Source organism: Triturus cristatus, chromosome 2_1 (genome assembly GCF_964204655.1).
Source record: "Triturus cristatus chromosome 2_1, aTriCri1.1, whole genome shotgun sequence".
In the NCBI taxonomy this organism is placed as follows: domain Eukaryota; kingdom Metazoa; phylum Chordata; class Amphibia; order Caudata; family Salamandridae; genus Triturus; species Triturus cristatus.
Genome location: NC_140581.1, coordinates 997,012,474 through 997,039,612, shown reverse-complemented (window position 1 = coordinate 997,039,612; position 27,139 = coordinate 997,012,474). Strand labels below are relative to the sequence as shown.

The window sequence follows — 27,139 nt, the reverse complement described above, 5'->3', positions numbered from 1 at the left end:
ATTAAATACTCCGCATATTTTAACATCGCATTTTTTCTTTTTTAAAGACCCCAACACTTAGAAACGTAATTAAATATTTTTCATACATTAAATAAACACCCCAACACTATGCAAAATACGAAATGCAAATGCACTACACAACACAAACTTCACAACACTACTCTAATCCCTTCAACACTACCCCCAGCACGACCCTACCCTGTGCCCCATTCCTGCCCCTACACGCAAACACTTCCTTACACCACCCACTGACAGTACCCAAAACCCTAAAACAGTACCCTACAGTACGCAAACACTACACTAAACCCTAAAACAGTACCCCCGGCACAACCCTACACCTACCCCCAGTCCGTCCCCTACACTGAACCACTACCCTGGACAACCCCTGACACTACCCTAATCCCTAAAACACTACCCTACACAAACACTACAACACTCAAACCCTAAAACACTACCCCAGGCACAACCCTGCCCCTACCCCCAGTCCGCTCCCTACACTGAAACACTACCCTGCACGACTCCCCGACACTACCCTAAACCACTACCCTACCCTACCCTAAACCACTACCCTACCCAAACACTACACTACCCTAAAACACTACCCCTAGCACGACCCTACCCCTACCCAGTCTCCTACACCGAACCACTACCCTTCACAACCCCCCAACACTACTCTAAACCCTACAACCCTACACTACCCTAAACCACTACCCCCAGCACGACCCGACCCCAAGTCCGTCCCCTACACTGAAACACTACCCTACACGACCCCTGACACTACCCTAAGACACTACCCTACACTACCCTAAAACACTACCCCCAGCACGACCCTACCCCTACCCCCATTCCATCTCCTACACTGAACCACTACTCTTCACAACCCCCCAACACTACCCTAAACCCTATAACACTACACAAACACTACAACACTACCCTAAACCCTAAAACACTGCCCCAAGCACGACCCTGCCCCTACCGCCAGTCCGCTCCCTACACTGTAACACTATCCTGCACCACCTCCAACACTACCCTAACACCAAATACACTATTCTACTCTACACTACACAAATAGAACTACAACAGCCTAAAACCTAAAAAACTACCCCCTGCACGACCCTCCCCTAGGACAACACCCCGGCTTACCTCCCCTGACCTGCTCCTTGTATGTTTTGAACCCTATGCGTGACTCCTTGGCGCACATGGCCCCTCACTCCATGATGACGGGGGCAGCTCTCCCTATGCCTTCATCCGCCGCTCCCTGTCACCTCCCCCTGCCTGGGGTCGGTCTCCTGTGAAATCAAATCCCATGCGCCCGCGGTGCATGACTGTACACGAAGTCCCGACGGCGACATGAGAGGCTCGGCGACCTAGAGGGAGCTCCCTGCGCCATGCTCCTATTCCTTCTCACCCTCCTCCCAATCGGGCAGTTTATCAACGCATGTGTTGTTACAACGCATGCGATGTAACAACTTGCGTAGTAAAGTCTATGCGTTGTTACATCGAATGGCTTGTAATGGTATGCGGAGAAAAGCCTCTGTAGTAATGGCAGCAGCAACGAGTTCAAGAAGAGGGGAGCTTTGATCTCTATGGATTTACATTAAAAGTTAATACTCTATGGTGGCAAATAGCAGCAGGTTTTATTTGGCTGCCTTCATGTGTCTGGTGAGTTAATTGGAGTGCACTGAGGTGGGGATGCAGAGCCATAAACTGCTTTGTCTGTCATGAGCAGAATCTTGATTTTGATGCATTTTTTGTCTAGGACTTGTGGTCAGTCTTCAGGCCAATGAAAGATATGCATCTTGGTTATTCGCGTGCTGTAGATTGCCTGGCTTTTTGGCAAGCAGCCTTGCATAGTTACTATTACAATCGTTGAGCACGGACAGGGTGACAATTAGTACCATTTCTATCCTTCAGAGTATCAGGGTAAATGGGTGGATCCCAGAGAAGAGCCTCTGTGGTAGAATACTGGCTTGGTTCCTTATTACGAATACCCCCTAAATTCAGCAATGATTCTTTCCCCCTCTCTTTCTTCTCCGGAGATCCTAATACTGAGTATTGGCATCTCAAGGGGGAGTTACCAGCGCAGTCTGAGGGTGAGCCTGAGTTTCTCCTTAAACATTAGGAATTATTGGGGGAACATCTGATTCCTCTGGATAGTTCACCCCCCCCGCTATTCTCCTGGAGAGTTCACCTGTTCGAACCAGAAGTCTTTGGGCAAATCCACCCTAGATCAGCAGGCCTTGTAATTTATAGGCAGGCAACTCAACTGGTGTCTGTGTACTCTTGTCGCAACACATCAGCTTGAAAGGTGAGGCCAGTGCTACAAAGAGGTTTGTGGGCTAGTGGCAAGACTACAGTTGGTGGCCATGTAAAAGCTAGACCTCTGGACAGCCCATTTGTATTTCCCCAGAACTTCAATATGTAGCTGGTAGTTAGGAACTCTGCCAACCACCATGGAGTGTGAGGTGAAGCATAGTGTCATTTGTATTTGTTTGAGAAGCCGGTGCTTAACTCTTAATAACTGGTTCCTCTATGCCATAAAATGTCTGAATCCAGTTTCACTTTGAGTATATTTTCTAGATACGGAAGAAAATCTATGTACTATCAATGACATAGTCTTGCAGCTGACTTTGTGAAATTCATATGTCCTCTTTGTCAGCGGCTGCACATAAATCACGCATGATCTGAGCTCGAGCATTCTTCCTAATTTCTGGCTGAAATCAACTCCTTCAAAATGTTCATCAAGAGTGCTACTGGTGCCATGGTGAGTGCAGAGGCCAGATTGGTAGTTAGTTGGTACCCTATTTATTTGGAAAAGAATTGGATTTTACTACTGGAGTAGTATCTTAGTAGGTACTAAGGACTAGAAGCCTTTGAATTTATAATCAGATTAGATACAGACGTCTAGGTGAACCACAGGTGTGTGGCCAGATCCATCAAGTCTATGTGGGTATTCAGGAAATGGACAAGGTGGTGTCTGTGTGTGGAACTCTTGCAAGATTCCTAACTAAAGCCATGCGATTTCAGTGCCACAGTTTCAATCCTCAGTGTAGTGTAGTCCCTGTAGCTCGGACGTTGGTGCTCCCAATTGGAACTGTCATGTTTTAAATTAAAAGCGGGTCCACAAAATACTTCTGAAAAATTCTCATAAGAATGATAGATCCTTTTGAATGCTTAATGTAAGTATTATATTCAAAATACATAATATGCCATCAGTAAATTAGCAGCATAGCATATAATTCATAAGTAAAAGAACTCCATACAGTTCAGTATGAAATCCAGTAATTATTTGCCTTCTACGAATGTGAGTAGAGGCACTCTCCCATGGGAAAAGTGCACACTCTTACTGTAATTCTGTTATACCGTCCTCCCCAATACATGGCCAATTATCCAGTACTTTTGGCAGAACAACTGGCCTCCCATGTAATAAAGCACTCTAAAACTGTCCTAGTGGGGGATTTAAATTATTGGTTCGATAGAACAGACACAGACACCCAAGCTGGAGAACTGAGGGATCTGCTTACAGATCTAAACCTGGTCCAACACATTCACTCCCCCACTCACCAGAAGGGTCACAGCTTGGACCAAATCTGGACATACAACGTACCATCATTCTCTCCTATTATAAGCCCTTGCATCTGGTCAGACCATTATCTTATCCAGTTCCCGCTAGAAATTCAAGGGCAGCACAAGGCCAAACCTCCCATGGGTAAAGAGTTCCGCAAATGGAAATCCATGGACCGCTCTGGGTTCATGGACACGTTGAACAACACCCTTCCCCCATTAGTTGAAGATCTGGAGGCTGACGAGAGGGCACTGTCCTCCTGGCTTCTCCATGCAGCAGATCTGTTCGCCCCCTCTGTATACCTACCTAACATTAGAGGTAATGATGCCCACAAATGGTTCACTCAAGAACTTAGAGCACTTAAATTAGGGGTACGACAGAAAGAAAGACAGTGGAGAGTCACCTACTCTTCACAGGATAGGGAAACCTTCCGCGTCACTAGGAAAAATTATCAAAAAATTTTAAAACAACACAAACTTAATTTCTTCTCCTCAAAAATTTTATCGTCATCCAACAAGTCCAAAGATATTTTTAATATAGTTAATGAACTCTGTGACAACGACAGGACAGCCCCTTCAATAGCTCCTACGCAGAAGCTATGTGATTCCCTGAATAATTTTTTCAGAGAAAAAATTGTCACTATCAAATCGAGCATTGCTAGTTCCCCAACGTCACTTTCTTTGGATGACGTCTTTTACAATCCCTCTGTATTAGATACCTTCCCGGTCATTGATGGTAAAACTTTTTCTTCACTTTTGACGAGGGTAAAGTCCGGATCCCCTAACGACATCTGCCCCCCCCACATCTTCTCAGAAATCGGTCAGACTTTCCCTCAGGGGATTCTACCCCTACTAAATAAATCACTGACCCAGGGCAGGGTACCTACTGGCTTTAAACACGCTCTGCTAATCCCTCTAATTAAAAAACCAGGCCTGGACCCTCAGGACTCATCAAATTATCGTCCTATATCCCTGCTGCCGTTCCTATCCAAGATATTGGAGGCTCACGTCTCCAATTGCCTTTCCAACTTTGTGGAAACCACTGGATTTCTGGAGCCAAATCAAGCTGGGTTCCGTCCAGGCCATTCGACCGAGACGGTAACCCTGGCAGTCCAGAATACACTTCGGTGTAACGCAGACAGGGATGTCCACCAGGCACTGGTGCTTCTTGACCTGTCTGCTGCATTCGACACGGTCGACCATACGATTTTGGTCGGCCGTGTCGAGCAGGCAGGCCTCAGAGGTGCTGCCCTGAGCTGGGTGGAATCATTCTTGTCCGACCGGATTCAAGCAGTGAGACTGGGCACTTTCACAGCCCCTAGAATTAAGAACGATTGCGGGGTCCCTCAAGGCTCATCCCTGTCCCCCCTTTTATTTAATTTATACTTGCGTCCCCTTTTGTACTCCTTGAGGAAATTCAAAGTGTGGATCTTTAATTACGCAGATGATCTGCAATTGGTTTTCCCCCTGGGGTCGCCGGATGCTGTCACTGAGTTTAGGGAGGTCATGGCTCATATCCAGAGTTGGATGGGCCTTAACCACCTAAAACTTAACCCAGGCAAGACTGAATTGATCTTGCCTGGGAAGAGCGAACTCAGCTGGGGTCCTCAATTTTGGCCTCTGGAGATGGGAAACCCCCCCCTCCAATTCCCGCACAGTTAAGAGCCTTGGAGTCACCTTTAGTGAAGACCTCTCCCTGAAAAGTCAGGTAGGGTCAGTTGTTTCCGCTTGCTTCTTTCAGCTGCGCAAGATTAGAAAGATTGCCCATTTCCTAACCCATTCTGCCCTGATACAGGTGACCATCGCCCTTGTGCTGTCTAGGCTGGACTACTCAAATAGTTTATATTTGGGCCTTCCAGCCGGGCAGCTCAAGAGGCTGCAGCTGGTTCAAAACCAGGCGGCCAGGCTGATCTGTGGGCTTCCTAAATGGCAGTCCATCAGGCCAGGCCTGGCAGACCTGCACTGGCTGCCGGTAGCCCAGAGGGCGGCTTTTAAAACCGGCTGCATTATCTTTAGGGCATTACAAAGTAAAGGCCCCAAATTTATCATCAATCTGCTTGCCAGATACACCCCCTCCCGCAACCTCCGCTCTGGTCACAAAAACTTGCTCATGGTGCCGGTTGTTAGGAAACAACGTCAGGGCGGCAGCTCTTTTCATTTTCTTGCTGCCTCCCTCTGGAACTCCTTGCCAGCTTCTTTAAGGTCACACGAGGATATTCTAGCCTTTAGACTAGCCTTTAAGACCTGGCTTTTTAGAGAAGCTTATCCTTAGACGTTCTAAGTTGTCCTCCTGTTGTTGTGTTATGCTCTGAAAACCTCCTACAGCGCCATGAAGCCTACGGGCGTACGTGCGCTTTATAAGCTAAATTTAACATAACATAACATAGACAGTGGCGTTCATACATTTGATCTAAACACATGATTTGTTAAGCTAAAACAGGAAACTGTCTAAAAGAAACATTTCGACATTGAATGCGTTCAGTGATTTTCCTATCACCAATACACTGTGGTTCGATGATTCTCAGTCTTGGTGATCCAGTTTAATGGATACAATGTTAACAGAACTAGGATGAGCAAGATTTATCCTTTGCTTAGTGCATTTCGGGAAATGTTCTCAGTTTTTTCTGCTGACTTGTGTGAAACTATTAGTTTATTTCCGAAACGTAATCAGCAATAATATCAGATGATACAGATGATGTTAAAAGAAGATGGAGGACAATGTAAACATGGCTCGGTATTAGCAGTAGCTCAAATAGTGTTATTTTTAATAACAGAAAATAAGCGCTCACAGTGGTATGCCAATTAGTTATTTTACTTTGTTTTGAAAGTGCATGATCAGATCTTGTAGTGTCCTATCCTTAGCCATGATTTCATCCTTTGTCATGATGGAATATACTCCCTGTGCTTCTATGGTGTACCCTGTTTCTTGATTCACCAAGGAGCAGTTGATTGATACAAACCCCCCTGCTCTGCTGAAGTGAACATTCACTCCATGTGAGGTCGTTAATGTCATCTGTCCTTGATGTGTGCTATGCCCTCTTCTCAGTGCTCATCGGGTCTCTGTTCTCGCCACCATCCCATCTTTTTTTGATAATCCAGTTTATTGGATTTAAATCACACCAAAACAGTACATTGGTAGCAAAGTCAAACACATTATGACGATTGTTTACAGCCACACGAATAGAGCTGCATATGGCATAATGCAGGATATAATAATGCCCGTAGATGACCATGAGCCTACACACCCGAGACCCCTTTAGGTGAATTGATTGAACCCTTTGCCCCACACCTTCTTGAAAAGTTCAGGACAACCACGGGTTTCACAGAGGGATTCCTCTTGAGTCCTACACCAGTAACCCCCCCCCCCCCCCCTTTCCATTTCTTTATGCCAGGAGGCTTGGCCTGAGACCAGAGTGCCTTAATGTCTCGCTTTGCCACTGCCGTTCCGAGGAAGCGCTCATCTGCTCGGGAACCATCTAGGCCATCGAACACCCCCAGGAGCAAGCGCACCGGGTCGGGTGGGACCGTCCACCACAAGGTCATTGTAAGTTCCAGCTCCACCCACACCCAGAAAGCCGCCAGGGCCGGATACCGCCAAACCATGTGGTAGAAGTCTGCAGGAGCGTGATCGCATCGTGCGCAGTTCGGGGAGGACTGCAATCTGGCGATGTAAAGACGCGCAGGGGTGAGGTATGCCACATGTAAGAAAGTTGAACTAACCTCAACTTGGAGGAGGTCGTCAGTGTTTTGGGGGCCATGAGAGCTTCCCTCCAATCTGCATCCTCAAAGGGGCCCAGCCACCCCTCCCAGCGGGCACGCAGCGAGTCTAGAGATGTGGGGCCATTATTCACCAAGGAGCGGTAGATCCGAGACCCCCCCCCCCCTCTCCCCCCATCATCACCTGGGCTTCTAGAGGACTGAATTCCGGGAAAGAGGTGGGAGATGGAATGTGTATGCAGAGCGCATGTCTAATTTGCAAGTATTTGTAGAATTGAGAGGGGTGGAGAGAGTAGCGCTGCTGCAAGTCAGCGAAGGATCTGATGTGGTCCCGTACCCAGATATCCCCAAGAAGCGAGATCCCCATGCTGTCCCATCGGTGAAAGTCTGAAAGGGACGAGGCCTCACGCAGCCACGCACCACACCACAGAGGCGTCTGTCTAATGAGTTTCCGGTCCCACTTCGTGTGGTGCAACGCCGTGTGCCAAGCGAAGAGAACTGTCCTGGTGACTGGGAGGAGATCCATTCTACCCACCATCCCATCTTAACAGGTCTTCAGAGTTAATGCATAGAACCACAAGCGACAGCTGCCTAGACAGAAAGTGTAGTTTCTCTGGAGATGCGGAACAGATTCTGAAGTGAAATTTTGTCATTGTTACGCATCATCTACAAATCCTGCTTTTGCACTGAGCAACAGGCTTGTAGATTGTCTTATAACAGTAGTTTGCTCAGTCTGCAGTGGTTTGGTTTCTTTTAGCATCTATTTGGGCCATGCTCCTATGAGTAGATGTGCAGAAGTAAATGAGTCATTTAATGCTTGTCTTGAGTGCTGGGTGAGCTAGTAATGTCCTTCGTCGATAGGTTTGTGTGTGATCTGAAAATGTGTAGTCCTCTGCAGAAGCCACTTTGCCAGCTAGTGACGGAAACACAAAGTTTGAGTTCCCTTGGAGAAAATCCCCTTCAGGAGAACAAAGCCAGTGGCATAAAAGAAATCTCTTCTGATAATGCCAGCAAGAATACCACCCAGAAAACCACTGAACAGCTAGACTGGAGATAACAGGAAAAATGTGTAAACCAACGAAATGCCATTATTAATGACAAAAAATTACAGACATAAAGATTATTGTTCGAAGAACAACTAGACAGTTTCCAGAAACATTGGTTAATTACAGGGATTAAATACTTCCTATTAGCCTGGAAGTGATTCTGTGACCCAAAAATGATCCTGCTATAACTTATTGGGAAACTCACATTGTCTAAAGCTCTACTTGTTAATTTGTGGTCCGCGGACCCCTAGGGATCTAAGATGTTCATTCATTAAGTGCACAACTGGTTGTAAAATTAAATAGAAGTTGGCAGTTTAATAAAGTATATGCACATAATAAAGCAACATTGAAAGTTTTAAAATGCTCTATAAATGTGTATCCTGATTTGTCAGTGAAAGTACAGCAAACAGAATCTAGTATGAACCATTGGTGTTATCAACTGAAGCAGCATTGGTTTACGCAGACAAAAAGAGGGCATGCATTAGGAGCAAAAAAGAAACAGATATGCTAGTCCATCAGATCTTTGTTTTTTAGGAATAAACAACAGTTTGAAAAGCTCCAACTATACCTTTAAATGTTCTCATATTTTTGTTTGTAAATCAAATAAAATATTCCATAATGTTTATTTTAGTTTTTAATGTACACTTGTGCAAGCATTTTTGTGAAATGTTTTGAGGTTCAAATCCTATAAACTGCTTAGGTAAAGGTCCCCTGGTTCCAGTAGTAATTCATTAGGGGCCCATAGAAGTCAAAGAATTTCAGAATTGCAGGTCAAAAGGGAAATGGTATCCATATAGATTGGTTTAAATTAAGAGAAAGTCCTGGCCGATATGGCATTGTCTGACTTGCTGACCATCGCTCCTTGTAAGCATCCCTCCCAATCTTCCTCATGGGCTTTTAGAACTCTCAGGTATTTTAGAAACAGTGCAACCCCTGCACACATGGCTTATAGTACCAGATACTTAGGTGCGGGCAGCGTGACCCTGGTGTTTCAAGCCCTGGAGATTGCCGCCAGATAAGTGCTTGCCCAAACATGTTCAGAGTGAAGGAATCATTCTAGCAGTTAGTAAAATAAAGATGTCAATACTTAACACTGAAGAGGATTTATTAATGATGATGGGAAGCAACGCCCCCAACACCTTAGCAAACCAGATGGGAGTGTCCTATTCTAATGGGTTGGAGCATTCAGGAATAGAACATTCTCTAACACAATTTCACTTTCTGGTCTACCAATATAGACGAGTGACTGAAGAGAAAATAACCAGCCTACCATTGTAACGTTTACCTTTACTGAAATTAGGTCTAAGATATTAGGAACTGTGAAGATGTTCACTGCCTGGATAAAGTAAATTATCTTTTGTGTGGTGTGCCCCCAGATTTGTGTGTTTTTGCTGGCTGTAGAATTCTGTGCAGTTTACCCCTGCTTTGAATTGGTATAACGCTAATTGGCATGTGTAGCTTACATTTATGTCCCTAGTGTACGAAACAGTGTGTACTCTGGGCCTGTAAGTTAAATGTCACTAGTGGACACCAGTACCTATTGTGCCATCCATACAATGGCAGCGCAAACATAGTTTCAAGCCTACCATTGTAGCTTGACTGTAGTGGTTTAAAAACAGAAGTTCGACCTGCCGAAATGAACCGTTTTGACAAGTTAAAACATCCCTTCTAAATATTAATGTCACCCCCATGTACTCCTTGTAGCCCACAAGGGAGGGTGCATGGTATTTAAATTTAGAATATGTAGAAATATTTGTTTGTCCTTACAGTGACTAGCACTCCAAAGCGATCTTCACAGTGGCAGGCCTAGCTGTCCTATGTAGAAAATCATAGTAGAGATTAAAATATTAATACTGTATCTGAGGAATGCGGCCAGCTAGAAAAACAAACCGCATTTGCAATGCCACTCACTCTGTGCCCTTCCACTCTGACACTCTACTCCCTCCACACCACCCTACACCGCTTCACTCCATGCCACTCCACTTCACACCACTCAACTCTACACCGCTCCATGATTCTCTACACCGCTCCATTACACCCACTCCCCTTTACCCCACTTCCGTTTAGCCATGCTGAACAGCAGCCATGGTGGTGTACAAGATGACTAAAACATATTAGCAAAGCCAATAGCTTTTGCATAGGCGAGACATTAGCTTTGTCAATGCTTGTCATGCTTTATGGAGGTTTGGTTCTGCTGTTTTGCGAGGCCCCTGCTTCCTCATTTCAGCGCAGGAGTAGTTGGCTCAATTTCTTTGTTGCAGCTGCTCCTAGTTTTTCAGTGCATCTTGTCTTCTAAATGAAGAACCAAGTTCCTTTTCTGGAAACTATTTTATCACACCATGAAAAATTGTACATGTGTACTGAGACATTGCATCTTGAATTACCACAGACTTGCCATGCACTGCCCCATAGTGCCTGCCACACCAAGAACATCTGTGTATCTATTTCTGGAATGTCCACAAATGCCATTTCGTTCTTCATTGTGACATCTTCCTTTGATTTTTAGGTGCACTTATTGTACAGAAATTTCTACTTAAATTGTTTCCATGTATGACTGTCAGATTATTAAATACTCAGTTCGTGCGCGTACATTTAGTTCTTTATGCTGTGCTTCAAAAAAATATTGTTTTTTGAGAGCTGTCAAACATGTTCTTATCTATTTATCTTCCCCTTTGAATTAACACTGTGATGTTTTAAATATATTATGTCTGCTTGTTTCCAGGCACATATCCCACTTCATGCACAATGTTCCTTTCCCTTCTCCACAAAGACCAAGAATTCTTGTCCAGGTAACAAAGGCTTTTGAATGTTGTACCCTTGGTTGTTCGTGCATGTAAATAGTGACACATTTTCTTCAGGACCACTTTTGGTTTTACGTTGTTGTGCATTTAAGTGTAGTTTTCAGTTTATATAAATATGGTAGCATATAGTTTGTAAATTTAATTAGCAATGTTCTGCTTTTTTTTTCAATTATGCAACTCCATAAAATATTTTAACAGAGAATGTGCAGTAAGACTTAAAGAAAAAGTAAGACATCTTAATAATGTCCATGGACCAGCGTGAACTGAGGGATGGAAAACAATACACCCTAGTTTGTATTCCTTTAGGGGCGCTCTATTCTAACGATTTCCTACCTTGCTACTGTTCAGCCATCAGTCATTTTTATTGAAGTCTATTGTTGTAGATGCGCCCGTGTGTAGTACACCCTGTTCTTGATTTGGAGTTTGTGGAAGCACTCAGCCTCCATAATTTCATATTATTCCCTGCTTTAGCAAAAGCCTCATTAACCCTTTGAGACGCAGGTTTCCTACTGTGAGGGACCTCTCTCCGCCCCCTACCACCACAGTCGCTCTCTTGTTTAGAAATCAAGTGTTTTAGATATTTGATCATCCTTAGTTGGCAGTTTCCCTGGATTCCTCACATAGGTGGTATTTTTCCCTATTTAGGTCTTTAGTGAGGGTTACTACGATAGAAAACTGGAATTATAAGTAAGCAAATTCCTCATTTGCACTGTCTTTAACTTATTCTGCAAAGTCTTGCTTCGGACTACTTTCAAAGCTCTTATTTGTGTAGGTATTTAACAAACCATTTCCTATTTACTTTCACGCTTTAGCATCAGGACAATAGTTTAAAACAATCTTCGATTTAAATGTGGAATATAGGTGACGTTTCAAGGGTGCCAGTGGAAAATTACAGTTTTTGTGCCCAGTGTTTCATAATCCACTAATTTTTTAGGTATTTACAGTCTGTATTCTATCCACTCATCTTCTCCTAAACGTTACCTTCTTTGTTCTGTTTGAATCCATGGTTCACCTGAAATGGATCTTCCCCAGATTCATAACCTACAGATTATTTTTACACAGCTATTGCATATAAAATTAGATGAACAGAAAATGCACCACAGCCAAACACTATATTAATTTAGATCTCTTTAAAATCGTTTTCTGTAGTTAGTAGGGATGACTTCTGGACAGATGGGCTAGCTCTCGGGCAGCTATTTGACTTTGGTTAATTTTTCTGACTCTAAAGAGCAGTACCTTTGAACACCTTCGTGATTTTCGCATGTTCTTGCTTTGAAAAAAGCATTTTGTGCTCGTATTTTTTTTTCCCCAACATCCTTTGCTATTTTGCAGTCCTATCTGAGGTAATAGTAGCCTTTTCTTTTTTCCCTGAGGTGCCAGATGTCTTTTAAGTACTATTGCCAGTTTGATAGGAAGATGTCTTTTGAGGACTGGACCAGCATGCAGGCATAGTCTCAAAATGAAACCCAGAACTGGCAAGTAAAGGCCGTTGAAGCTATTCTGACTGCAGGAGTCAAAAGGCCCTTAGCTTTCCAGACCTTCAATTGTACTCTTAAGTATCTTACTTGAGACTCAGGATGTATTTGTACCCTTAAAGTGTTTTGGAAGAAGTATGCTCCTTTCTCTACTTCTCCATGTGCAGTCTCCTCATTTGAGGTGCATGATTAGCATTCTGACCTTTCCTACTCTCAATTCTGTCTAGCTGATTATTTTTGTGTACTGGGGTTCTCACCAGTGCCGACGTTGGTACATACTGTATTGAGAGTGGTTGGTGCTGGTTGACCAGTCTGTGCTGAAAAATGCATATATAGTTGGCCTCGTACAGGGTTGTATTATATCAAGCAGTTCTACACTGAGTGCTTCGGCCCAGGAAGATAAAGCTTGAGGCCAGCTGCCTTACAACAGGGAGCCGTTGCTATGTGCATCTCCTGGGTGTGGAAATTCAAGTGCAGCTTCTCGTCTTTCCCACTTACATGGGAGGGATGTAGAGTGCTGAATATGGCGCTGTGAGGTTAGGATCCCCATGCAGCATGCCAAACCCTAGAACAGTTTTCTTTTTGAGACGCTGGAGATTCTTGCTTTGCTGAGAGACTCCATTACAACTGTAAGAGTTTGTGGACCAAGTCAATATGTTTTTAGGTCTCGACCTTGCTATCGCGTAAGCGATCGCAAAGCGAGACTATAGAAAGCGGGTTTGAAAAGTGCTCCCAAAAAGCGGATTGCATGGCTAGCACGCGCACAATCACGCGCATTGTGCCGCCATGCAATCCGCCTTTTGGGAGCACTTCAAAGGGTCCGCTCCCCGCCTGGAATGCGCTCCCCCGCCCCCAAGCGCGCGCGCGCCACGCTCCGCCGGGCTTGTCTTGTGTTTTTTTAACTTTGAGCGCTAGGCGCGCGTGCGGCCAATGCTTGTTCTACTTGCGGCGTCTGTTGTTACTTCTTTCCAGGAAAGTGAAATACAAGTTATTCTAAGATATTTCAACCCACGCCCTCAAAGTGGAGCTCTCTCTGTCTATGTTATGCTTTATTTATTTCATAGCTGTTTCTGTGATTCTTGCCTTCTCTTGGCTGAAGCACCTGATAACATTATTAACACTAGAAACACATTCTGGGGTTCATTAAGGGCATTTTGTACGAAAGTACTTGGGGGAGGGGATTAGGGAAGAAAACAACTTTGCTAGACTTAGTCATCGTCCATGTACCCCCTTAGAGACGAGTGTGTGGCTTTCAAATATCCACCCAAATTCGATTCTCCAGGGTGCACATACTCGACTTGTTTGAAGTCTGAGAAACCTTGGATAACTAGCCAAAGCACGACATTTACAGCGGTAGACTTTACGAAGAACAGAGGTTTGAGTGGGCTTGAGAGGGAGTGCTGTTGAGGGTGGGTGGGTAAGTTTGCTACTTATGCCTTTAACTAGTTAATGAAAATCTCTGCTTTGCAGAATAAAATGGCCAACCTTTATTATTTATATGTGATTGGTTTACTTAGTAGAAGAGTAGGTGTTCTTCTAAAGCGATGACAGCACCTGTGAAGTTAACACCGCCACAGCAGATCATTGTGTGTTCTGTAGCTTGACGAACTGTATGGAAAATTTAAAAATACAAATTCCACCAACCAGCCCACATAGCATTTTCCAGAAGACGGGGTTATTTACTTGAAGCAAAATTATGTGACACGGACGTGTATGGCGCGTAGGTTGTTTTTTCTATGGGAAGAAAGGAACCTCCTGAGGCTTGAGCCGGGAGTAGAGCGGAAACGCTGCATTTTAAAATTGTAAATTGCTGTTGTGTGTTTTTAAAAGCATTTCGCTGCACTCACCCCTTTGAGCACCCAGCACTGCACAAACCCCTGGAGGTCAGCTGAACAATACGCTGCCACCGGAGAGTGTTTGTTTACCTCGCCGCCATTACGAGGACATAGGCCACGCCCACCGGATAGGCCACGCCCCCTCACTCGCGTCCTGATACAAAAGCGCGCTGAATTCTAGCGCTGCTCATTGTAAAAAAGGAACCTCCTGAGGCTTGAGCCGGGAGTAGAGCGGAAACGCTGCATTTTAAAATTTTAAATTGCTGTTGTGTGTTTTTTAAAAGCATTTCGCTGCACTCACCCCTTTGAGCACCCAGCACTGCACAAACCCCTGGAGGTCAGCTGAACAATACGCTGCCACCGGAGAGTGTTTGTTTACCTCGCCGCCATTACGAGGACATAGGCCACGCCCACCGGATAGGCCACGCCCCCCCTCACTCGCGTCCTGATCTGCCTCCTATAAAAATGTGTCCATTCAGGAAGCGCAGCGGGCGCGACGAATGCGTGCCGAGTCCGGGCCAGGGGCCACACCCCTAACAACCCAGGCAAAAGAGACCATAGCCTACAGCCCAGACGCGCTTCACGACTTGAGACCCGTGGGACATGAATGTTTGAGGTATGGTCTTGACACCACACCCCTTCCAGCTACTTGTCCAAAATGTAGCGCGCCCCTCTCCATATGGCAGAAAAAAACCCCGAAGTATGAATACCGCATGCTCCTTTTAAACTGTAGATCCCTTCCCAAACACAAGGTGGAAATATCCCTCCTACTGGAGGAACGCAAGCCGGACGCACTGTTTCTCACGGAAACATGGTTCACGCCAGAATCCGACCCCGATGTGGTAGCCGCCCTACCCTCTGGTTATCAAATCACTCGTCAAGACCGCCCAGACGGCAGAGGGGGAGGACTAGCAATCATATTCAAAGATCAATATCGCTGCAGACTCACCGTGGAAAACATTCCAGACTGTGAAAATTTAGCCTTCTCGCTGGAGTTTTCCCCCAATCACTGCCTCTCGGGCACCTTGATATACCGTCCACCCGGCCCCCCAAAACAATTTCATAACTGTCTACCAGCAACAGTGGCACCACGCATCTGCACTGCTGCCAACTTCACTGTGTTAGGCGACCTTAATTTACATTTTGATTCGCCATCAGACTCAACGGCCACTACCCTGGCCGACGACCTGGCCGCACTACAACTCACTCAACGAGTAAACACCTCAACCCGTATGAAGGGACACCTCTTAGATCCAGTATTTAGCAACTGTGCGGAGCTCTCAACTGAATCCCCACTCCCCCTCCCCTGGACTGACCATTCTCTGGTGCCCTTCACCTGGTCCACTGAGAAATGCATTCCACCAACCCCCTCGACTAGATTTGCTAGATCGTGGGCACGGATACAAGTGGATGAATGGACAAACAAACTATTGGAAAAACTTCCCTCAAATAACAAAGATCCTTGTCTGGCCAACCAGGAGTACGAAAGTTGGATTCTGCACTCCCTTGAAACTATCCTCCCCCTTAAGAAATCCACGGCAAAACGATCCCACAAAACAGCACCATGGTATTCGGAAGCCCTCAGGAACAAAAAACGCCAATGCCGAAAAGCAGAAAGAAAATGGCGCTTAAATTACTCCATGGAGGACAAAACCCGACATCGGGAAGAAATAAAAGCATATAAAGAGGAGATAAAAACTGCCCAAACAGCATACTTCTCGAACAAGATCCTAGCCTCAAATTCTAAATCCTGGGAAATTTTCCAAACTCTGCAGAAACTGACAAAACCACCTCCCCCTAGTGTACACGAGGAGAAATCAGTCTCCCAATGCAACGACTTGGCAGAATTCTTCTCGGCCAAAGTAAATAAGATATACACTTCTTCCCAATCAGTACTACCTCTCCGACAGCTCAGGATAACAGGGGGTCAGACCTTGAGCTAGCCTCCTCTTCCACACTTGACCATTTTCCCTGCATGGACCTGGAAATGGTTGAATCTATGGCTCGGAAAGTGAAATCCGGCTCTCCAAGCGACCCGGCCCCTCCAGAGACAATGTTACTCGCATCTCAGACGGTTCTACCCATCATCAAGAATCTCGTGAATGCATCCATTGACTCCGCCATTGTTCCGCCTGCCTGGAAACGGGCAATGGTTCGAGCACTAATAAAAAAGCCAAATCTAGATCCATCGGACTTCGCCAACTACTGTCCGATCTCACTACTCCCCTGGGTGAGCAAAATTGCGGAGAAGTACATCAACCTCCAACTGGTTAGCTATCTGGAAAACAATCAGCTGTTGGACCCTACCCAGACAGGGTTCAGGCCTAAGCACGGAACAGAGTCCGCACTCCTTATGGTCGTCGAGGAGTCCAGGAAAATCCTTGATCAAGGAGGATCAGTGGCAGTGGTCCTCCTTGATCTTAGCGCGGCGTTTGACACGGTCAGTCATAACACCTTACTGAACCGCATGTCAAAAGTCTGCATCGTGGACAAGGCCTGGCTCTGGCTAAAATCTTTCCTAAGCAACAGGTCGTTCCAGGTGTTTGACGGACAAACAGTCTCCTCCAGCATACCCCTGAAGTGTGGAGTCCCCCAAGGCTCCTCTCTAAGCCCTGCGCTTTTTAATATCTATATGAGGCCACTGGCTGAGGTAGTTCGTCCGTATGGAGTTAAGATCATATCCTATGCGGACGACACACAGCTGGTGGTCTCCCTAGCGCAGGAAGCCCAACATCCTCTGTCAGGGGGTCTAACCAAATGCCTGGAGGAGGTGAAGTCCTGGATGACCCTGTCATCGCTAAAGTTCAATGGGGACAAAACGGAGCTTATGCTCCTGGGCCCGGCTGACCTGACCCTCTTCAAGTCATTATGGCCCACCTGTCTAGGCCCCCCCCGGTTCCGAAGGATAACATCAAAAGCCTGGGGGTATGGCTGGACAGGAATCTCTCTCTTAACACTCAGGCCACAAAGCTTTCCGCCACCTGCTTTGGACTTCTCCGGACATTGAAGAAGGTTCTCCCCCTGCTCCCAATGGAGGCAAAACAAACAGCCATACAGGGCATAATACAGTCACGTCTGGACTCGAACAACGCCCTTTACCTGGGAGCCCCAGAGTACACATTGAACAGACTGCAGCTGGTACAGAACTGCGCGGCCCGTACCTTACTGCAAATTCCCCGCAGAACCTCAGTTAGGGAGGCACTGACCAGCCTTCATTGGCTACCAGTACGAAAAAGAGTCTCTTTCAAAGCAATGTGTATCGCCCACCAGGCCTTCTGGGACTCGGGCCCCAAAATCATGCGTAGCCTAGTCAGCCAATATCATCCAGGCAGAGACCTACGCTCTAGTCAGGCTTTCATGGCAACAGTCCCCAGAATTAAAAGGACTAGAGCAGGCGGAAGAATGTTCACCTTCAACGCCTCAAAAATCTGGAACTCCCTTCCCCTTCACCTGAGATCTAACACCAACCTCGCCTCCTTCCGTAAACAACTAAAAACACATCTGTTCAAATCTCGGTAACAATTCAGCCCCTCCCCCCTCCTCCCAGTTCTGTTATCCTCACTACACCCCCCCCATCTGGTTCCTCTAGCGCTTGGATGCCCCAGGGCAGCAACCGCGCTGTATAAATCCATTTTCATTTTCATTTTCATTCATTCAACCCCAGTAGTACTAGAATCATTCTCATTTAGTGGAGCGTGTTGTCTTCTTCCATCTACCTATGTGCGCGCGCGCACACAACACACATTTTTGATTTTCTCGTGTATACATACCTCTTTGAATACTACCGGGATTGCAATATTTGCTAAAAACGTATGTGCGTATATGTCCAATGCATTTCTTGGTTTGCTTGTTTCTTCTGCCCTGCCTTAAAAAAAATCTAAATCAATCTACTTGTAAGGAAAGATAGTATCTCCCAAGACAAAATACTCTATATTTTTCTGAATGTGATGCCACAGAATGTCGTCTGACTCAAAGAAGCTATTTCACTTCCACTTCCAAACTTCGTGTCAGGCAATCTTCCAACTTTCATTAGGCTTTGTAATAAAACCAAGCAGGAGGCTAATAATCGAAGGCTTGTTTTAGGATGTAGCCTTATTTGAGATACCTCGCGGTTACCTTTTAAGGAGCCATTGCTTTCCTGTCTCAGACTCTGCTTTTACATTTTCAACCCTGTATTGGTTAATTATGGTGACTTAACCCCAGCGCACCTCACAGGTTAAATGCATTTATTTTCTGTGGCAGTCGTGGAGTTTACAATTCTTCCGGTTTCTCATTCTAAGTCATAGAGCGGCCATTGGGGGAGGGGTAGAGACGGGGCTGCTCTTCAAGATGCTCACACCCTGCATAGCTCAAGAAGCGCACAAAATAATGCCATGGCTTAACAAGAGAAGCGCAAGAATGTTATCTGAGCTTTTGTCACCATGCATTTAAGTATAATCTGGCTGATGGAAGAATTATTGTAAAAATTTATCGGACTCGCTGAATAACCAAGAATGACTCAGCGAGACGGTCTGCCTCTGGCACTTTTGGAAAGTGGTGGAAGGATTACCAGAACCAGCTGCTTTTACCCAGAGCAGTGAATCGCCATTACATATGGAAATACGCGATGAGAAAGGGACATTCCATTTGGGCTGCATACATTACAATTTGCATCTCCCTGGCTGTAATGCAGACACTAGGGATGAGTGCAATGATATAAAAAAAAGAGAACTGCTAAGTTGGAGCTATCTGACCTGATATTTCAGTTCTATGTCGGCAAAAGCATCAGCTAAAAAAAAATTCAATACTCTTAATAAATATACAAACCTATTTGTGCTCTGGTTCCCTCCTCCCCCACCCCGACCTTCCCACCCCATTGTAAATCACAGCAATTCCCCATCTGTGGAACAATCGTATTGTATGTACTCGTCTCAAATTAGATTTATTAGCCAACCAACCTAAGCCGAAATCATATTTATTTTATTTCAACTGCACTTTTTATCTTGTAATTTACTTTTATATTTTGCAATAAAGCTGTGGTGTGTACTTACGAGATTATGCCAAGATAGATGCTAATGTTTAATTTGCAAATGGATGCGGGCGATAAGAAATGCGAGCTGCCTGTGAAAATAAAGAATACAAGCATTTGCAATGCAATAGGTCTCGCAGTTACCCGAGTTTAAGCTAATGGAATTGTAAATGACAATGCGTTTTATTTATGTTTTTAAAACGAAAACAAAAATATAAGGCATTGTTAGTTGCAATGTCAATAGCTCAAACTCGTTTTTCTTCCAAAGGCATGTCGAGCAAGCCTTGTGTACCAAACCACAGTGGGTGGGGCAACTAAAAAATAACAATGCGACAGAATGAGGACTGCCATCGCTAGTTAGACCGTTCTGGAATGGAGGATTCAGGTTGTCTAGATGTGTGGCCCCTACTCTCTGACCTTCCAGGGACAAAGGACCTCCCAGACAGTTCTACTCTGATGAACACCCATGACCGGCCTGGCGTAGAACTCTATCTGAAAGGAAGCTGAAAATATGATCGGCTGCATGTGATGTGGCAGCGCCTAGAGGCAACTTGTGATCCCACCTATGGTCCGTTGTCAAGAAGAGTTTCGGGTTTGTTGCTTTGATGGTTGCCGTTGAATTGTCATGCGCTGTGACTAATTTCAGGGCGGGATGAAGGTGAAGGAGTGGGATCTGCTGGTGCAAGGCTCTACGCGTATATGCATATGTATAGTGTCATAAGGGCGTGCATTTGTGTTTGAAATATATGTATTTTTGCTGTGTGTCTGTCGATGCGCCCCTGCACGCGCTTGGTGTGTGACTTTATGTGGAAAATATGCGAGTGTGTGAATACTTTGTACGTGTGATTGGGCAAAAAATAGAGAAATACGTGCGTGTGACTGCCTGTTTTTTGTGTGCCGTTTTTGTGAAAAACAAGTGCATGGATATTTGTGTTTGTGTGAATGTGTATGTGTGTGCTTTTGAGTGAAAGATACGTACGCTTGTGACGGTGTGTTATTAAAGTTTAGGCATGTGCTTCACTCAGTACATGTCCGTGCTCTGTTAAGCTTGTGTCAGTCATTCGGTGCTGTATTTGCAGTTTAGCTTTGGCTCACTTCTCTGATAGAGCACGCAGATGCGGCTGCGGGCTCAAGCGCTGTTTTCCCTGCAGCTTCTGTGCTTCCTCCAGGACCGGCAATGCTGCGCTGATGTAACCGCGCTCCCTGCATCTTTCATTCAGCCCTGGTTGGCTGCAGGCTGGTGCGCGCACGAACATAGGGCACATCGACGGCTCCACACCAACACCAGCCGTATCCGTGCTGAACTGCAACCCCACATCTTTCCAGGAAACAGCGATTCCCTGTACGGACAGACTGCATGCACCATTCCCTCCCCAAACCATCATCTCTGCAACTCACCGACCTCCAGCCAATAGTACTCCCGGGACTGAAGCCCGTCACAAGCAGCTCCACACAGCAACCCCCGAACAGAACATCACTGAAAATTGGCAACTGACTGGGAGTCACAAACATCATTCCTTGGAAGAAAATACCCTAGCGTCTGCCCAGCCACCACATGCAACACCACTAACTGGACTGAACACCTGCACGTCACCACCTTCCCATAAATAAGCTTCTTCACTGCTGTGCTCCCAAAATAATACAATAGGTCTTGCATTATTAAAGTTTGAGCTATTGGTGTTGCATTATTTAGCAATGCCAATAGCTCAAACTTTAATAATGCGAGACCTATTGCATTGCAAATGCTTGTTAACACTACTGCAGACTTTTAGGCTCCGTTACTTTCTACAACAAGCATTGGCATAGCCAATAGGTCTCACCTTTGGGACCTTATAAGTGTTTAGCCATGCAACAGTTGATGTTGTACCAATGATATTGTGTTGCATAACTAAACACTTATAAGGTCCCAAAGGCGAGACCTATTGGCTATGCCAATGCTTGTTTTCCACACTAGTCTATCAAGTGCTTGTACAAGATGATGGATTGCGAAAACAAGCTGCCCAAATTAGACCCTGTTCTTTAGGATTTATTCCTGTAAATTCTTTGGTTGCATCTTTGGTGGCCAGGAAGTTCCGGGGAAAAATTGTAGACTGTAATTCCTCCAAAGATATGGAGAAATGCTTTGATGTCTTGGGCTAGAACGTTTCCACTTTAGGAAGACTTTACATTCAGATGGTTATTACTGCTTCTTTTTCGGTAGATTGAACATGAACAAATGATAAGATGTGATCCTTATGTGGTTCCTCTTAGCGGAAGGAGGGTGGAAGTAGAGACGGTCTTGATTGAAGGTCAGTCAATCTCACATAAGCTGATTAGTTCTTCTTTGGTCATAGGAGATTTGTCTGCTTCCAAAGAGAAGTATGACATTGTCTTGGGGAGGTGAGAGGGGGTTGAAGCTTAAATGCGTATTGCTGGCCTTCGCTTTTCTGCTTTTCTTAGAATTGGAGGAACTGTTGAAGGAGCTCCCACTATCCCTCAAGCTCTAGGAGATTATATGATCTAGTGGACTGTAAATTGTGATCCAATAGCGCCACCCCTAATCTTAATCTAAAGTTTTTTTTTTCCTTAACAATTAGGTAAATTTCAGGGAAGGCAGCAGTACAACTCCCAGCCAGGTCAAGAATTGAGTTTGCTCAGCAGCGTATGCTATCCGTATTGCAAGGCAGAGTTAGAAAGCTAGGCTCATTTGGCTCAATGTGCATACAACTGGTCTCAACTTGCGGCCAGTAAGTTGGCAACCAGTGTGGTAATTTATAAACCCACCTATGTAATAAGAAGTCATTTTGCAAATTACCTATTCATAGTGGGTAGCAATTCGACCTGCCTCATGAATATTAATGCGCTAGGTTGCAATTTGTGACCCACTAGGATTTGGTGCCACCACCAGGACTGTGGTCTGCTGGGATCAGCAGACCACCATGTCTGTGATTGCTTTTAAATAAAGCATTCTTTTTTTTTTTTTTTTTTAACTAGAAGGAAAATAGGATTCGTTAAAAAAAAAAAAAGGAAATGTTGAATTTTTCATTTTTGAAACATTCTCAAAGGAGAAGGAGTCCCAAAGGGACTCCTTCTCATTTGCGAATGGGTTACCACCAACTTTGAGTTGGTGGTAAAGAACTAATGTTTTGCTACTGCATTTCGGTCGCAAAACATTAGTACATACTACTACTATTTGGTATTTGGAAGGGATGAGCTGATGTCTCCCTTTCCAAATACTGAATAGTTATGTCACAAGTCCAAATTGTGATTCGGTAATGTGTAACTGAATTACAAGTTGGGTTTGATACAGTAGAGAAAGCCTTTTTGCGTCAGCATACAGCCCGATTCTGCAATTCAGGTCGTTTGCGACCGCTAAAAGGCTTCGTACATGTAGCCCTAAGCTGTTGTAGATGACCTATGTAGGAGGCTGGCTTAGTATATGGTGCACACTCTCAGGAGTGTTGCCCTTTGCACTGATCCAGGCAACCCTTAAGGTGATTTTAATAGTCTTTCATAACCATGGAAAGCTCTAAAAGTGGTAGCTGTGAAGTGCACCCTTCAGGCTCATCTTGAAGTGTAAAGAAGCTTGTTTTACCACATTTAATCAACACTTACCTGCACAGGCCGCTGCTGGGTGTGGAGACATGTGCATCCTAGGTTGCAGCCTAAGAATAAGTCTGGCCACAGCATTTTGAACCACCTGCAGGCACTGTAGTAGGCACTCTTGAAAGTAGTGGAAGGAATTTCCTCAACATTAGCAACTTGCCAAAGCAGGTGCCTACCATAGCCTGGACCTGGGATCTCATTGAAAGAGCATTATCGATATAGATATCCAGGTTTTTTTTTTACCATGGACTGTGGTGCGAGAGAAGGCGACAAATCCTCAGGCCACCAGCATCTCCAACTGTCCGGTGGGGGTGGCGGGGGTACCACAAAAGATCATTTCTGACTCCTCAGTTACATTTGAGTTGATTCCTCCTCAGCCACTCAAACACCGTAGTGAGGCAGCGTCTGATCTGCACACACTCGAAGTCAGCTCCCTTACCACAGGCGAACATCAGTCTGGTGTCATCAGTGTATGAGATGATTTTAGCACCACAGGCTTCCGCAAATGGTGCAAGGGGTGACATATAAAGGACTTGGTATCGATCCCTGAGGAACCCTGACTTTCAAACTAGGAATGGGGGATGCAAAAGAAGTCGTCCAGATTTCTTAACTCCACTCCATAAGGAAGGACGTCAGCCATTCTAAGGCCGATCTGCCTATGCTGAGAATTCTCAATCTGTTGAGGAGCCTTTCATGGGGTATCATGTTGAAGGCCGCCCACAGGTCCAAAAGAATCAGAATGGCTCTACCACCTTGGTTAAGCTTCTCTTTAATGTGTTCAGTCACCTCCAGCAAAGCCGTTTCAGTGCTATAATTTGCCTTGAAATCCAACTGACTATTATGCAGCAAATTCTTTTTTTCGGCATAGTCCGAGATGACTTTATTCACGTGTTTCTCCACAGCTTTAGAAAAGGCAGGTAAGAGGGAGACGGACCTATAGTCAGCATGCACATCCAGATCAGCTGATGGTTTCTTCAGCAGAGGAAGGATTTTAGCGTGCTTTCAAATGGTAGGCATATAGCCCACTGGGAGAGAGGAGTTTAGGACCTTATTTACCACTGGGTTTATGGCCGCAGCCAGCTATAGCGCTGGACAGGGGTCAGCGGGCGAGCCTGACTTGAGACCCTTCAAGATCTCCAAAGATTCTTCGGACTGCATCAGAGGTATCTGTAGTAATGCCGGGAGTTCGCTGGCAGGCTGTTCTCTAGCTGGGGGTAGGACATGTGCATGGTTAGCGGAGGACCCTCTGGGAAATAAGTCCTGTATAGTTATGATATTCTCATGGAAGAACGTTGCCAGATTGTTGGTCCAAACTGCAGAGAGCGGAAAGTCCCTGGTGGCGACTTTAGGAGAGGTGAAGGATTTTACTAGTTTAAAAATCTCTTTTCCTTTTTTTGTCAGATGTTAGTTTTCTTTTCCTGATAACTCTTCTTCGAGTCATTAACTTTAACTTAGTGAGATTTCAATGCCGCCTTATACTCTAATCTATCCTCCATATTATACATTTTCCTCCACTTTTACTACGCACTACTGTGTGGCTGTCCTCGCTAGTCAACAATCCAGAGTTGGCCATACTGTTCGACGCACAGTCTTCTGCAATGTTCTCAGACTAAGCCATCACTTTTGGGAGGACTGCTTTCCAGTCTATAAACCGCATGTGTATCTACATTTACACATCACAAACAGAACTGTTACAGACCCTGTAAGCATCTGCTTGTGGCATGTAGTGCTGTAGGATCACATGCACCCACCCTCCTCCCCGGTCACCTAGAGTCTGTTGTAGATGATTTTATCTTGATCCTTTACTTCACATGGTCATCTTTACTGTATCTGTCTGCTCCATCTACATCTTCGCCCTCTGTGTGGAAAAACAATCTAACTATGGAGCTGATGCCCATGCGCATTAACTACAATAGATAGTCACCACACCTTTTGACTCAAATACTTCTTCAAACAAAAACAAGTTGCACACATCTGAGCCCAACACTAGATGGCAGCAGTATGCACAGCATGTGAATCTACAGCACTACATGCTTTGAACAGATGCTTACAAGGTAAGTAACATTTTACTTTTTTGATTGAAAAGTTTGTGAAATAGTTTTTGTGCATCCCATATTGGTACATTACATCTTAACATACAGCTTAAAGTAGTTAAACTGCAATTGTGTCCTTGATCAGTGGCATTCATGTTTACCCTTTGTCTGAATGTGCAGGTAATGCCTGTTAATGTGTGTTTTAATCTCATTGGCATGTGTAGGTACTTAAGATTATCAGCTTAGCTATATGTAGCTGTCTGTAGGTCAGAGGCTCTGGGGTAATTTTGATGCCCGTCAAAGCAGCCTGCTGCTAGATTACAGCCTCCCAGTTTTGATTAGATGCTGTTCAGGTTGCTGTCTGTCACAACAGGAAGCCTTTTATTCCATGAATTGGAGGAAACGTTCAGCAGTCTGTTAAGTACTCTGTGAGTATGTCTAGGTTCCTTCTGCTGTTTTTGCTTGGAGATTTCAACTGTTACTTGGGACAGGATCTCCTGTAGCAGTTTCTTTCAACACAGATAATTCCCATTACTGTCCAATGTACAGCTGGTGAGGGTGCAAGTGATTGATTCTGGTGTGCTGCCCTTGGATCATGTAGGTGGTTGTTCCTGCTTCTTTAGTGGCTAGACATGGAACGTACTTGAGTTTGTCTTAATTGTTATCCCACTGTTATTGAATCACTCAATTTGCTTGCTTTCGTTTGTACTTTGACAGTTAATTGGATCAGTGTACAAAAGATTTATTTATGTCTCACTTGTACTTCCAACTACTTGTTGCTTACCCAAGGGTCTTTCTGTGTGAATGCAATTAATTGGCAGTATTTGTTTGCGTTCAATGTGTAATTTTGTTGAATCTCTGTCCTTTCTTTGTACCTTAGCTAAGCTGTGTGGGTATTTAGAGAAGCTTTGGTGGAATTGCAGAGATTTTGTCTACTTTTGTTCTTCGGTGTCCAGTGGCTCATTTCACATTACCTTATTTGTAGCTTTATTGGTTCTTTCACTGTTCTTCATTTAAGCCCCTGGAGGAGATGCCTCTTAATATCTTGCATGCTAAAGTTATTTGGCTTTTAGGGTTCATGAGCAGGAGCCACACGCCATATTTGGGTTTTTCATGTGGGGTTATCCTATGTCTGTGATATTTAGTCTGAAAATCATATCCAAATTCCTCTTGAGTTCACTTATCATTATACCATAATTTAATCCTGAGCCATGTTCTCTGGATGTCTGTATTTAGCCAGTGTAGCCAATTTCATTACTTGGACATGGTTTGTTGTTGTGGCAATGGTCAGAAAGATGAAATGACAAGCTCAGTGCCAAGAGACTGATGTACAATTTATGATACATGAATTATCATCATTCAGTGCACCTTACTTACATGTACCAGTGCTATTCTGCCATTCTTCGCTGAGAGGAAAGGGTGTTAATAAAGGACCACTGTAATAGTGCTTCTTGGTCTGCCCTGCTCCACATCTTAATCTTGTATATTATTTACAAAACATGAAGTGGACATGATGTGTTGATATGTATTTTAAGATAACATTTCATAAGATGTTTTAACTTTTTTTTCATTATTTTCTCCAGCTTTCTGCTCATGATGCCTTAATCATGTCACAACCTGTTTCTACACCTCTTCCCCTCAGGTAAAATATACATGTTATACACTTGCTTTTCTTTTGCTAATTTGTACATAAACTAAACTTCCTGTTGCCTCTTCTCTAACTGTTCTTCTACCCAAGGCATTTATGCTGTTGACTTGTGACATCTTTTATAACTTAAATAAAGAAAAAAGTAATGGCGGGAAAGCTTAAATTAATCTCAGCCACTGGTAATTACCCAAGCCCACATCACAGTCCATCGTTATTTTGCACACCATGCCAACTCAGTTTGGACCCTGCCAAATGCAAACCTGCTTGACCCTGCTCCAATGGGAACAATTGAGTCTGAACTGACTGGCCAGGTCCTCCCTGAACCAGAACACTAGCTACCCAGGGCCAGTTTCACCCTAGTTAGGGGTCATCAGCCAGGTATAACTATATTCCATTGACAGTGTGCATGGGACTTATGTCTGGGCAT

General features: G+C 44.7%; 1 protein-coding gene across 2 annotated transcripts in view; it reads left to right on the top strand.

The window, feature by feature from the left end:
- Positions 1 to 27,139, top strand: part of DENND4C (DENN domain containing 4C) — a 1,124,311-nt gene that overhangs the window by 267,610 nt on the left and 829,562 nt on the right. For both annotated transcript variants that reach the window (XM_085634595.1, XM_085634603.1), the window contains 2 exons: positions 11,050 to 11,116; positions 26,648 to 26,706. In XM_085634595.1, the coding sequence (XP_085490721.1) occupies positions 11,050 to 11,116; positions 26,648 to 26,706 (126 nt within the window). The remainder of the gene's footprint in view (positions 1 to 11,049; positions 11,117 to 26,647; positions 26,707 to 27,139) is intronic.